This window comes from Phyllobates terribilis, unplaced genomic scaffold (genome assembly GCF_046119375.1).
Source record: "Phyllobates terribilis strain yellow unplaced genomic scaffold, ASM4611937v1 Scaffold_3__8_contigs__length_932513732, whole genome shotgun sequence".
NCBI lineage: Eukaryota > Metazoa > Chordata > Amphibia > Anura > Dendrobatidae > Phyllobates > Phyllobates terribilis.
In genome coordinates this window covers 192,640,970-192,654,919 of record NW_027362763.1, presented here as the reverse complement: position 1 = coordinate 192,654,919, position 13,950 = coordinate 192,640,970, and the positions used below count along the sequence as shown (strand labels likewise).

At 44.1% G+C, this 13,950-nt stretch overlaps 1 protein-coding gene across 1 annotated transcript in view; it reads left to right on the top strand.

The window, feature by feature from the left end:
• The first annotated feature begins 4,116 nt into the window (after positions 1-4,116).
• Positions 4,117-13,950, top strand: part of LOC141258502 (thiamine transporter 2-like) — a 67,978-nt gene continuing 58,144 nt past the window's right edge. The window contains exons 1-2 of the mRNA XM_073673493.1: positions 4,117-4,131; positions 5,934-6,714. Coding sequence (XP_073529594.1) covers positions 4,117-4,131; positions 5,934-6,714 — 796 coding nt within the window. The remainder of the gene's footprint in view (positions 4,132-5,933; positions 6,715-13,950) is intronic.

The following is a 13,950-nucleotide window of genomic DNA, read 5'->3' as shown; positions in this document are numbered from 1 at the left end:
AAATACTCATCTTTACTAATACATGTGAAACAACCTCGGCACTCAAAGGAATGTATTTGCAGCGAATTTTTATGTAGCCCAAAATAAATCATAACAAACATTTTGGCCCAAATCACGGGCCTTCATCAGTGCAGTCTAAACAAATGAAACGAAACAAAAAAATGAATGAAACAAAATAAAGTATTTACATAAATATTCAATACAGTGTCAAATGCATAGAAAAAACCTTTAAACAATGTATAAGAAGCCAGGCCAGTATATCAGCATGTAATGGGGAACCTACCCGACTGCTAGATGAAACAAGTGTGGAGGGGGAGAAGAGTCGCAATGTCCCAAGTGGTGAGCGTCACAGATCTAAAAGTGTACAGTAAAATGCCCATTAGAGATAGCACTATAAAGAAAGGTGTAGATCAGGAAAGACCTGTTATGTACCTGTGACATCAAAGTATGGATATAGAGGAAGTAGAACGCGGTGTCCACCGCTGTTTCGGGAATCTGTCCTAAGGTCAATGTCTCTCAAGACATTGTTACATTGTCTGCACTGGAGGCATGGGAAAGTTCCCATTTTGGGGTTTTGTAAGAACCTTTGGTGTGGTCCCTGTCGTGTTGTGCCTATGTCGGATCATGATAATTAGTCCTTCAGGTTTGCTTCTCTCTTAAAACATGGTAAGAAAGGCTTCTGAAAAGCGGAAATTGTGGTGTAGCCGGTCCTCAATATGTTCCAATGCTTACGTATGGCCTTATGGAGGATATAAGCGTACAGGTGGAAAATGTGGACAAATGGAATATGGTCTGTAGTGGTGGTGCGGTCAGATGGTGAGTCAGTTAATTGTTGTTGTAGCTGGGGGGTATCCTCTCTCCAGAAATGTATCTTTCATCTCCCGAGTTCTTAATTTTCGCAGCGGTTCACTAGTGACTATTCTATTGACCCTCTTGAACTGTGACTTGGGGATTGAGCATTTCATGGCCCTGGGATGATTGCTACAAAAATGCAATAAACTATTGCAGTCTGTAGGTTTGGAAAAAAGGTCTGTGTTCAGGACACCCAACTCATCTTTGATCACCATGGTGTCCATGAAACTAACACAATGTTGATCTTTAGTCATGGTAAAATCTAAGTCTGGCCATGATGAGTTCAACATTAAAATGAATTCCTCCAGAGATTCTGTGGGGCCCCCCCATATGCATAAAATGTTGTCTATAAATCTCTTCCAGACTAAAGAATGTCTCTGAAACAATGGATTTGGGTAAACAATTTGGCATTCGAAAGCTGCCATATAGCAATTTGCATACAGGGGGGCTACATTGGACCCCATGGCTGTCCCCTTGATCTGTAGGTAATAAGTGTCCTGAAAGAGGAAAACATTTTTGAAGAGTACCAGTGTGAGACGTTCGATGCAGAGGTCTGTGATTCTCGGATCCACTTGTGAATGTGTCAGTAACTGCTGTACTGCATTGATGCCTTGATCATAGGGTATAGATGTGTACAGATTTTTAATGTCAAATGATATCAAGATAGCATCAGAGGGGACCTATTTAATATTGGTTGCTAATACATGGCATACTGCTACTGGCCAAACGTGATTTACTTTATTAATTGTTAAACCAATCAAAATTGGTAGGAAACATCTTGGACCAAATAAGAACATCTGTGCACATGATTGGATAGTTGAAAGAAATGATTAGATGGTGAAAGAAAAAAACAAAAAGAGAAGCAATGGAAATGCCTTTACTAACAGACCTTGCTCACATGATGACATATCATGGCTCCTTTTATGTTGACATCTTGGCATTTGCAGAAACAAAAGCCAGAAGTGGATTTAGAATGGATGAAAATTATACTTCTTATATCTATATATACTTTACCTTGTATTGGTTTTCAACTTCAGTACATGATGTTTTTTCTTCTTCCTAAGTATGTATTAGAATAAGAGTGAGGAAAGGAACAGGGCTAATTATGCTTCATAATAGGCTCTAATGAATAACTCATTAATTATTACTCAATGCAGGAAACATTTAACTAAAGTAAAGTAAATAAACATGTCTGGATCCAATACATCAGCAAGTGGAAATTCAATAAAGCATCTGCGATATCCAGTGTGTGTGTTCATACCAAGTAGAATCAGTTCAGAATTTCTTCCGCCTTTTTTCCATCTTTAATGTCACCCATAATCTGTATAATTCAATTTAATTCAATTAAATCTTTTTGAGTGGAAAAAGAAAATTAACGAACTAAAATAATTTTGCTGCATAAATATCCTCACCCTTAAACTAATACCTGTGAGGGCATCTTCTGTGTACAGCGCTCTCATCAGGTCACCCACAGATTTTCTATTGGATTCAGGTCTAGGAGCTGGCTGGGCTATTCCAAAACTTTGGTCTTCATTTGGCAAATCCATTATTTTCTTGATTTTGAGGTATACTAAGGCTGTGTGCCCACATAGCATTTTTCAAGCGTATATGCTGCGGAATTTCCGCAGCGTAAACGCTTGAAAAACGCATGTATATCCGCACCCCATGGTCCCCAATGGGATTCCGCAAGTTCTATGCACATGCTGCGGATTTTTCCGCAGCGTTTATGCCGCGTTCAAAAATCCGCAGCATGTCATTTAATTTTGCGTTTCCGCAAGCGGAATTGCCTTTGTCCAATGCATAAAAAACGCAAGGCAATTCCGCATGTGGAAAACGCGTGATAAACGCGCAAAAAATGCACGATAAACGCGTGCGGAATTCCGCATGCGTTTTTCCGGGAGAGAACTTGCATTTATGCAGCAGAAATTTTCTGCTTCATAAATGCAACGTGGGCACATAGCCTTAGCATCGTTGCATTGCTACAAGGTGAAATTGTCCTTGAAGGTTTGATGAAAAATTGACTATTTGGAACTGTTTATTATTCCCTTCAGTGTGACGGAAGTCTCAGTTTCGCTGCAAAAATCAACCCTGAAGCATAATGCTGTCTCCACCAATGCTTAACTGGGGGTACGGTGTTCTTTTGGCAATGAGCAGTGTTGGCTTTGCACCAAATATACTTTCTGCAATTATATAAAAAAAAGGTTCAAGCTTGGTCTCATCTGACCAAAACACATTTTCCCACATGCTTTTGTCAGACTTGATATAGGTTTTGGCAAAACATAGCTGATGTTGGATGTTTTTCTTGGTAAAAAAAAGGATTCAGTCTTGACACCCTACTCCACAGGCCAGACATATGAAGAATACGGGAGATTGTTCACATGTAGTACACAGAAATTCCTTGCCAGAAATTCCTGCAGCTCCTTTAACACCCTCCACAACATATGACGTATATTTATGACATATATCCTGTCTCCGACTTTGTTATGGGCTTCAGTGCTGAGTCCTCATCTTTCTCTGCACATGACAGCCCATCTATCATTTGCCTTTAACAGCCGTGGGTGGATCGAATCTCCACCTGCGGCTGTTAACCAGTTAAATCTCGCTGTCAACCACTGACGGCGGAATTTAACATGTGCCAGATGGAAGCGCGTCACAAATCCCACCCATGACAACCGGGGGTCAGGGTGCAAAACATATAAGCTGTAACCCAGCCCCAGATCTTGAAAAATGAAAATGATATGGGTCTCGAAAAATGGCAATAAATGCAAAAACTTGATATCATAAACATTTCTGAATTTTGTTTCACCACTTAAATAAAAAATAAATTATACGTGTTTGGTATCTGTGTACTTGTAATGACCTGGGGAATCATGTTAACGGGTTAGTTTGCTGGTGTGTCACTCTCCATAAGGAGAAACGCTACCCCTTAGACCTCAGTCCAGAGCCTCTCACCAAGCCAAATCAGTTCTCATACTTTGCACTGACGAGGGCCAACAGCCCGAAACACCGTGTCTGCAAATTGAGATTCTGATTTGGCTTTTATCCTAAGTCATATTGCACGACTCGTTAAAGGGTTGATTGTGACTTGTAGGATTGCTGCTTCCAATAGGTGGCGCTATAGCGTACAAGTCCTCTTTCATTCTGAAGAGGCAATTTGCATATCATAACATGATTAATAAAAAATAAAACTATTGTGGAATTGCACTTTTTTTTTTTTAATTTCACCGCATTTGGATTTTTTGCCCCCATTTTCCAGTACACTATATGGTAAAATCAAAGGTACAACTCTTCCAGAAAAAAAACAAGCCCTCATACAGCTATATTGACGGAAAAAAAAAAAGTTAGAGCTCTGGGAAGAAGGGAAGGGAAAAAACGAAAACCAAAAAATGGAAAATGGCCATTTGCGTGAAGGGGCTAATGTTGCTATAGGCCTCTTGGCAGCATCCTAGATGAATTTTCTTCTGTTTTCATCAATTTTGAGGGATGTCTAATCATAGGCAATGTCTCAATAGTGGCAAATTTAAGCCACAGTGTTCACAGTGTTACATAGAAAATCTAATGCCTTGGAACAAAATGTCTACCCTTCTCCTGACTAATCACTTTCATCCTTTAGCTGTCTTATAAGCTTTTGCTGTAAAATGCAACTAAGAAATGTAAGTTAAATCCTAATAGAACAGCTAAATGTTACATGGGGTTGATTGGAATCACTGTAAATGATGGCAGCGGGGTACTGACCACTATCTAACATAAATTTAAATGTGATCGGCTAATTCTGAACACAACCACATCCCCAATTGTAATAGCGTGTTCACACTTATGCAACCGCATTATTTTAGCTTTGTTATTTTTATTTTCCCTTTCAAAATGATTTCAGTATGTTTCTCAATGGTTTTGTACAGTTCATGGGTGACATTAAAGGTGGAAAAAGTTCTAAAATGATTCTTTTTGGTAAGAATTATTTTTAAATGGCAAAAACCTGGTATTTTAACAGGGGTGTGTATTTATAATCAAGACTATTATCAAAGTAGGTTAATTTTTTTTACATTTTAGATGCAAGGCTACTAGATATTGATAATGGGTCACCAATATCAGATCAGTGGGGGTTCAACACTTGGCACCCCCCAGCAATCAGTTGTTAGCAGATCCTGCAGCCAGAAACACAGTATACAGACTTAGGGACTTAGAACACCACAGTATGTACTATGTGTAGTGGCCTCTCATGCGTTCTACAGCTCAGCTCCTGTAGAACTGCAGCACCCAAGAAAAGCGATTGCACAGTGTATGGAGCTGTGGTATTCCGATTCCATACATTGTAAATCCAGCCACCTCAGGACCAACAAACAGCTGATCAGTGGGAATGCTGGGGGTCGGACCCCCAATTGATTGAATTTAATTGAAATAGATAGGCCATCAATATCTAAGTTCTAGTCAATCCCTTTAAAGGGAATTTGTCATTGTTTTTCCTACATCATCTCAGAGCAGCATGATGTAGAGCCAGCGATGTATCACTTACTGGGCTGCTTGCTGCAGTTTTGATAAACTCACTGTTTTATCTACTGCAGCACTACCAGTTCTCTGAATGCTGAGCTGTGTATAACCCCGCCCACACCACCGATTAGCAGCTTTCTGTGTACTCTGTGCATAGGCAGAAAGCTGCCAATCAGTAGTGGGGGCGGGGTTACACAGAGCTCAAGAATATGGAGGACTACTAGTGATTTTCTCCTACTGGTAAAACAGGGATTTTATCTAAATTACTGCAAGCAGCCCAGTAAGTGACACATCAGTGTAATCAGGGTTTCTGTCTCTATATCATGCTACTCTCAGATTCGGTGGCAAAAACCTGGTGACAGATTCCCTTTAACTATGCATATAACTATGCATATATGCATATTAAAGATTGATTAAGGATATGGTTAAGGCATCTGACATATGTCTTGCCTTGCCCTCTTTCTTTTTTCTCTTACATGGCTATTATTATATGTATCTCTTTATATGATTCTTATTGTAAAAAATATGTTGGGCATTGACTGTATATTATAGTTGCCATTGTATCGCTAACACTCTATATTCCTATATCACAGTTAACAAACTCCGTCTTCCCAGTATGGACCTACAGCTACTTGGTGATATTATTCCCAGTGTTCCTGCTCACAGACTATTTAAGATACAAACCAGTCATAATCCTGCAGGGCCTGAGTTACGTCATCTGTTGGATCCTTTTGCTCTTTGCCCGTGGAGTTCCTGCCATGCAAGGCCTAGAATTTATGTATGGCATGGTCACGGCCACTGAGGTGGCCTACTTCTCCTACATCTACAGTGTAGTGGATACAGAACATTACCAGAAGGTGACCAGCTATTGTCGCAGTATCACATTGGTGGGCTATACTATTGCCTCTGTACTGGGGCAGCTTTTGGTCTCCTTCGCTGGAGTGTCTTACTTCTATCTGAATGTTATTTCTATAATAAGCGTCTCAATAGCTTTTATATCATCCTTGGTTCTTCCCATGCCAAAAAAGAGTATGTTTTTCCATAAAAAAACAATGGGAGATGCTGTTGGTGGAACATCTGAAGATCCAACAGTAACTAATAATAACCCAGATGTGCCAAGTGCAGAATCGGAGACAAAAGACTCAAACAAAAGTTCTGGCCCAAACTTCTGCAAAGTTCTCTGGCTCCTGTGCAAGGACTTGAAGGCCTGCTACTCCTCAATGCAGCTCCTATATTGGTCTCTGTGGTGGGCACTGGCTACAGCAGGATACAACCAAGTGATTAAGAATGTGAGGGTTCTCTGGGAACATGTGGAACCTGCGCAGAACTCAACTATCTATAATGGAGGAGTAGAGGCCATCTCCACATTTCTGTGTGAGTAGAGAGGATTTTTTATTCGTTATGAAAGAAATGACAGAGTAATTTCTGTTTTTATAAATCAATAATACACGCAAAAAGAAGACACTTTGTAATATAACTTATCAGGGAAATCTGCTTTTTTCTTCTCTGGGGCTGATAATTCATTCTCAAAATTCTAATTTTACGGGTAAAACACAGATTTTCCCATTACGGAGATAGGAGATAAAAGTTGGTGCAGATAAAGTTCTATGTAGGACTGTAACTGTGGTTTCAGGAGAACTTGCAGCAGAATGTCTGTGTCTGCCTCCAGCTGCTCCCTCTCCATAGAATTTTACAAGCACCAACTGCCATCTCCTTTCTCAGGAGATACAGATTTTACCCAAGAATTGAGAATGAATGATCAGTACAGGAGGAGAAAGAAGATTTCTCTGATAAGATATATGGAAAAGTTGCTTATCTTCAAGTGTACTATTGTTTCATGATATAAAAAATGTAAAACAAAGGTTACTCTTTAAATGTTTACTCTAAAAAGCCCACCTGTCACTTGTCCTGACAATGTTTTAGTATATGCCAGTTTGGGTAAGCATGTCTATTTTCTATGAAATAATGCTGGGGCATCTTAGTTTTTAACTATATTGTACCGTTCCTCTGTTATTCTTCCTGGGAATTGATAAATATATTGACACTTGGCTATTACTGTTCCCCTTGTCAGTTGGGTATGTTCCTGCAACGAGAATAGACTCGTCCTCTTTACTGCCATTTGCACATAGCACATAAGTACAGTTGTGCTAAAAAGTTTACATACCCCGGCAGAATTTTTCCTTTCTTGGCCTTGTTTCAGAGAATATGAATGATAACAAAAAAACTTTTTCTCCACTCATGGTTATTGGATGGGTGAAGCCATTTATTGTCAAACTACTGTGTTTTCTCTTTTTAAATCTTAATGACAACCAAAAACATCCAAATGACCCTGATCAAAAGTTCACATACCCCAGTTCTTAATACTATGTATTGCCCCCTCTAACATCAATGACAGCTTGAAGACTTTGTGCTAGTTGTGGATGAGGTTCTTTATTTTCTCAAATTGTAAAGCTGCCCATTCTTCTTGGCAAAAAGCCTCCAGTTCCGGTAAATTCCTGGGCTATCTAGCATGAACTGTGCGCTTGAGATCTCCCCAGATTGGCTCAATGATATTGAGGTCAGGAGACTGAGATGGCCACTCCAGAACCTTCACTTTGTTCTGCTGTAGCCAATAACAGCCCAGGAATTTACAGGAACTGGAGGCTTTTTGTCAAGAAGAATGGGCAGCTTTACCATCTGAGAAAATAAAGAACCTCATCCCCAGCTACCACAAAAGACTTCAAGCTGCCATTGATGTTAGAGGGGGCAATACACAGTATTAAGAACTGGGGTATGTGAACTTTTGATCAGGGTCATTTGGATGTTTTCGGTCGTCATTAAGATTTAAAAAGAGAAAACACAGTAGTTTGACAATAAATGTGTGTGACACTCGCAGCCCTACCCTGGGAAGATGAGGGGGGATCACTCGGAGCCGGGTCAGATGTTTTGTGGGGTCGCAGCCATGGCCTGGACCCGGTCCGTGCCCAGGGCCGTCACATTAAAAAAAAGGGTGGTACGGGCTATCAGGGTTGAGTGGTTGTTATCGACTACGCCACCTGTGGTACCTGGTGAAGGCCACCAGCGCTGCTGCAGTCCTCTGAGGCGTGATGTTATGGCAGCCGTCGTTGACACTACTCCCCACAGGCAGAGCAGGGCCTCAGGGCAGAGACGAGGATGGAGGGATTTGTAGTGTAGGAGGTCTGGTGCTGCGCGGTGCGGTGCAGAAATAAAGAGTCCGGAGGCCATAGGGGTTGACTTCCAGGATTTTTACTCACGGTGAACTCCCTGCTCCTCACGGAGTTCTGCGGTCACCAGGGGCGGGGGTCCGACAACCTCCGAGTAATTCAAGTGCTTAATCAGGACCCCGCACCAGAGTGTTCCTAGACTTCAGACTGAGTCCTCTCCTGTCTGTGTGTGTAGATAGGCCGGGTCTCCCTCTGGACTATGCTCAGAAAAAGGGTACGAGTGGCAGCTCCGCTCCTTCCGTTACCCGGTGGGATCCTCTGGGCCTGCCCGGCTTCCCTGACTAGGACGTAGAGTAACAAAGTCAGGTGTCGGGGGCCGGTACCCCTCTTGCAGCCGGAATTCCTCAGACTAGGCCAGAATAGCGAGGACAGGTGGCGTATATCGCTCCGTCTGCATCCCCTGGGATCCTTTTGCGGTGGAGCTACACTCCTAAGCTCCAGGCCTTCTTGGGTATGGTCCTTGACCGGGTCGAGACATACGTTAACTCCAACCTGCCCCTCGACTCAAGGCCAGAGTACGAGGGCCGTGTCTCCATCTGCTGCAGGTTCACCCAGAAGCCACGTTCAGGGATGGAGATCACAATCAAAGAACCATGTGCGCAAGATGGCTGTTTATTAAATATGAAATATTAAGTGTAACTAAATGTGTGTCCTCCACCCTCACCCACTACATGGTTCCCCCTATCTCTTGGTTCCCCAGTCTCCCATTTTCCAGTAGAGGCAGCACACTAGTGCCTACTAGCCCCCTCTGGTGGGAGAAGTGTGGTGTTGGATGTGAAGGTGGGGTCCTGACCATTGCATCGTTCTTACCTCGAAGGAGGGATACCACACCCCATTGAAGAGGTGCAGCAACCCTGTGGCGACCGAACCCTCAGGGGCGCCACAAATGTCTTCACCCAACCAATAACCATGAGTGGAGAAAAAGTTTTTTTGTCATCATTCATATTCTCTGAAACAAGGCAAAGAAAGCAAAAATTCTGCCGGGGTATGTAAACTTTTTAGCACAACTATAGTTGTGCAATTACCTCCCAAATAAGATTTAATCATGATCTTTATCTGCTCGGCTCATCTTTATACTTTGGACAATGGACTTCTATACCTACATCTGTCACCACTTGACTATGGGCTGTGTCTGTAGATCTGTTCACCATTGATCAATTATTAAGGAATAGTGTACACAAAGTAAAAAAAAAGCACAATGAATGCCTCCTTTCTCCAAAACGAGCACATCCAAAAAATCTAAAAACAGACATAAAACTTCATGAAGATATTTCTGTGGATAAGAATAACGTAACTTTTTAGGCCCTCATAGAAATTAGATAAAAGTTGTCTGAACCCACATATTTTAGCAGCCTAAGCTGCCTATCTAATGTGTATGGGATCCTCCCAACATTCCCCCTTACAGATGGACAGAAGATGTCAGGGAAGAGAAGGTTCCAACTAGTGTTGAGCCACCCCCGTAGTGTTCGAGTTCGGTTCGGTTCGTCGAACACCCGTGTGTTCGCCGAACTGTTCGTCGAACTGTTCGTCGAACACCTTCGAACACCGTTAAAACCAATGGCAGGCAAACAAAAACACATAGAAACACATAGAAAACACCTTCAAAGGTGTCCAAAAGCTGACAAACTGCTCAGAAGACATAACTAACACATGGAAAAGTGACAAGTACATATAGTCATGCGAAAATAAAAGAGGTGGAGGAGTAAAAGGAGGGGGAGACACAGATATAGGCATGTCATGCCCTTCTAAAATCCAAAAAGTGAGAAGCCGACACGGCCAGTCCGCTCCTGCCCGTGCCACCTCCGTGTCGCCGGGTTTGTGCCAGAGCCGCGGTGAACCCTGACGGCCAGCCCCCCTCTCCCAATACTGGTGCCTGTCCGCTGGTGGGTCGAGCGAGCCCCCCTGTGGTGGAGGCAGCTCTAAGCTTTTTAATTTAAATTGTCTCTCTAATTTGAATGAATACACTTTAAATCCATTTACAAGGATCTATTGGAGGGCAAGTCTCATGCCAGCAGCCGCGGTAATTCCAGCTCCAGTAGCGTCCACTAAAGCTGCTGCAGTTAAAAAGCTTTTATAAGGATCGAGCTCGGCTGTCCACCGCAAGGCATCCTACTGCCAGTCCCAGCCCCTATGCCTTGGGGTGCCTCCTGATGCTCTTCACTAAGTATCCCATGGTCCCGAAGCATTTCCTTTGAAAAAATTAAGTGTCTAAACTACAGGTGGTGCAGCTTGCTTAACAGCCGGGATAATCCGCTGACTAGCAGACACTGCTACTAGGCACAAAGTATTTCCTGGGCTAGATGCAGTTAAAAATTTGTAATTAGATACTCTCGTTGGATGCTGAGAAAGCATTCCATAGAGTCTCCTGGCACGCCATATATGATTCTCTTAAAAAGCTTGGGGTAGGGGTCTAGGGGACCCTTTTATAGCCAAAATCACGGCCCTGTATCGCAATACGTCACCTAGGCTGAAGATAAATGGAACTGTAGCACCCTGAGGGCTCGGTTGCTACAGACGTATTGCACCTCACCCAGAGGTGTGATATCTCACTCTCAGGTAAGGATGGAGTGTGGATCAGGACCCGACACCTGCATGCATTACACCACATTGCCGTGGGGCAGGGCGACCAATATGCCCCTGAGATGGGCACGACAGTCCCTGTCCCTGGCTGGAGTGGGGGGAGGGAACACTGAGGAAGGGGAACCCTGTAGTGCAGGAGCAGGGAGGAAGTAGTTCCTGGGTGCATTGAGAAGGGAGTATAAAAGGTGGGCACCATCTTAGTTCAGTGCAGAGAAGTCTGAGCAGAAGTGGCAGGGAGCAGGGGCTCTGCATGAGCTCTGCTCCGGAGGCGGGCCTAGTAACAGAGGCCCAGGCCTGGAAGAGGGAGAAGGAAGGAAGAGGAGCGGAGAAGGCTCCAGGAACGAGGAATGAAGGGATCCCAGGGGTGCGGACGGGCGAGTCGCCACCGCACGCCCGAATCCACCTGCGTGGAGGGGTCAGGCCAAAGGGGGAGACCGGTCCCCGAACTAGTGGAGGCAGGAAACGACCCTCAGCTAGAAACCGGAGGCTCTGACATTTTATGTGGCGCAGCCCCTCGCTACACCCGCTAGGAAGGCACCACATAGGGTCAGGGAAACTGGCGCCAAGTTTACCAAGAGGAGGCCCGAGGCAGCCGGACAGAAGTGTTGGTAAGAAAGGCCAGACAAAGGACACACAAAGGGGGTCCTGTGAAGTGCTCCAAAGTTATCTGGGAGCTGTCTGAGCCCCTCACCTGGTGAGCACAGTACGACGTGGGCAGCCGTTACCTGCAGACGTGGTCTGGATAATAAGAACTGTGAGTAAAGGCCCTGAACTGCATCACTGACTCCGTGTCGTTACTGCTGCTGCCCTGCACCATCACTCCCATCCTCCGCATACACTGCCCTGAGGCTATACTCCTCCCGTGGGGAGTTATGCTACGCTCTGCTGCACCCACAACACCAGCCTCAGCGGTCTGCCCTGTAGCGGCGGTTCACTCTGACCGCAATCCACGGGTGGCGTAGTCGGACATTTAAACATCAAAACCACATAAATAGTTCCGCCACTGGTTTGACCGCCCTGAGCCACGGAACCGGGTCGCCGCCACGAAGACTACAACCACCAGCATCCACCAAAAAGGGTCCGGCTCCGGGTGTCCCAAGGCCCAGGGGGTGCGTCAGAACATTTTCATCACCTTTCACAATCACCAATGGGACAAGGCAGTGATGTCCTCTGTCCCCTCTCTTATACATCCTAGTGACGGAGCACCTGCTCTCATCAATTCGCCATAACCCCAATATTAGGTGGATTGAGGTGGGAGGCACCGAGTACAAGTGCTCTCTATTTGCTGATGATGTCCTAGTATATATCACTCAATCACATATATCCATCCATGCTGTTATGGCTGAAATAGATCACTTTGTTACATGGTAAAATTTTAAAATCAATGCAGCGAAGTCTGAGGCCCTCGATGTCTCCCTCCCCAAATCCATATAGGATTCCATCCAGTCCAACTTTCCCTTTGCCTGGCCCTCACAGGGTATCAAATACTTAGGAATTCCTATTCATAGAGACCTCTCCCTTCTATGTTATCTTAATTTTGGGCCCTTTATTGAACAACTCCATACAGACCACGGTTGGCAAGTTAGAACTGTAAGATTCACTACGTGAACCACTGGTGTTTTGTGGAAAAGCACATGTACACTGCGTTCCAAATTATTATGCAAAAAGTGTTTAGGAGTGATAAGGGAAGAATTTGTTTGTTTGTCAGTTAAACTCATTGATGGTGATGTGTGTCAGGGCTCTTTATATCACTGTAAGCAATTGCAGACACCTGTGCTAATTAGTTTGGCAGGTGTGTCCAATGAAAGGCAAGACTACTTAAGAAGGCTCTCTCACATTATTAAGCAGCCTACATTTTCTGCCAAAATGGGAAAGAAAAAGGATGTGTCGGCTGCTGAGAAGCAACAAATTGTGGAGTGTTTAGGTCAAGGCATGACTACAATCAACATTGTGCGATGATCAGGATGAAGTGTCTTGGCAATCAAGAAGTATGTAGCTGATTCACAGTACACACGTGTGCGTGCTGATAAGGGCAAATTGAGGACTCTTTCCTACAGGCAATTACGTCAGGTTGAAAGAGCAGCGGCAAAAAAGCCTTGTCATAGCAGCAGACAAGTTTTTGAAGCTGCTTGTGCCTCCAACGTCCCCCGAACAACAAGATGCAGGGTCCTTCAGAGGTTTGTAGCTGTGCATGCGCCATCCTGTCGACCTCCTCTATCCACTTCACACAAGCAGAAACGGCTCCAGTGGGCCAAACATTACATGAAGACTGATTTCAAAACTGTTTTGTTCACGGATGAGTGCCGTGCAGCGCTCGATGGTCCAGATGGATGGAGTGGAGGATGGCTGGTTGATGGACACCCCACGCAAACACGGCTACAGCGCCAACAAGGAGGAGGTGGAGTAATGTTTTGGGCTGGAATCATGGGGAGAGAGATTGTCGGCCCCTTTAGGATCCCTGAAGGCGCTAAAGATGAACTCCATAATGTATGTGGATTTTCTCAAACAGCACTTCCTGCCATGGTTCAAGAAGAAGAACCGTGTATTTCACAGCAAGATCATTTTTCTGCATGATAATGCACCATCTCATGCTGCACATAAAACATCTGCATCTCTGGCTGATATGGGCATAAAAGGGGACAAACTTATGGTGTGACCCCCATGCTCCCCTGACCTCTACCCCATTCAGAACCTTTGGAGCATCATTAAAAGGAGTGTCTATGATGGCGGGAGGCAGTTCACATCTAAGCAACAGCTCTGGGAGGGTATTCTGTCCTCATGCAAAACAATTGAAGCTGAAACCATC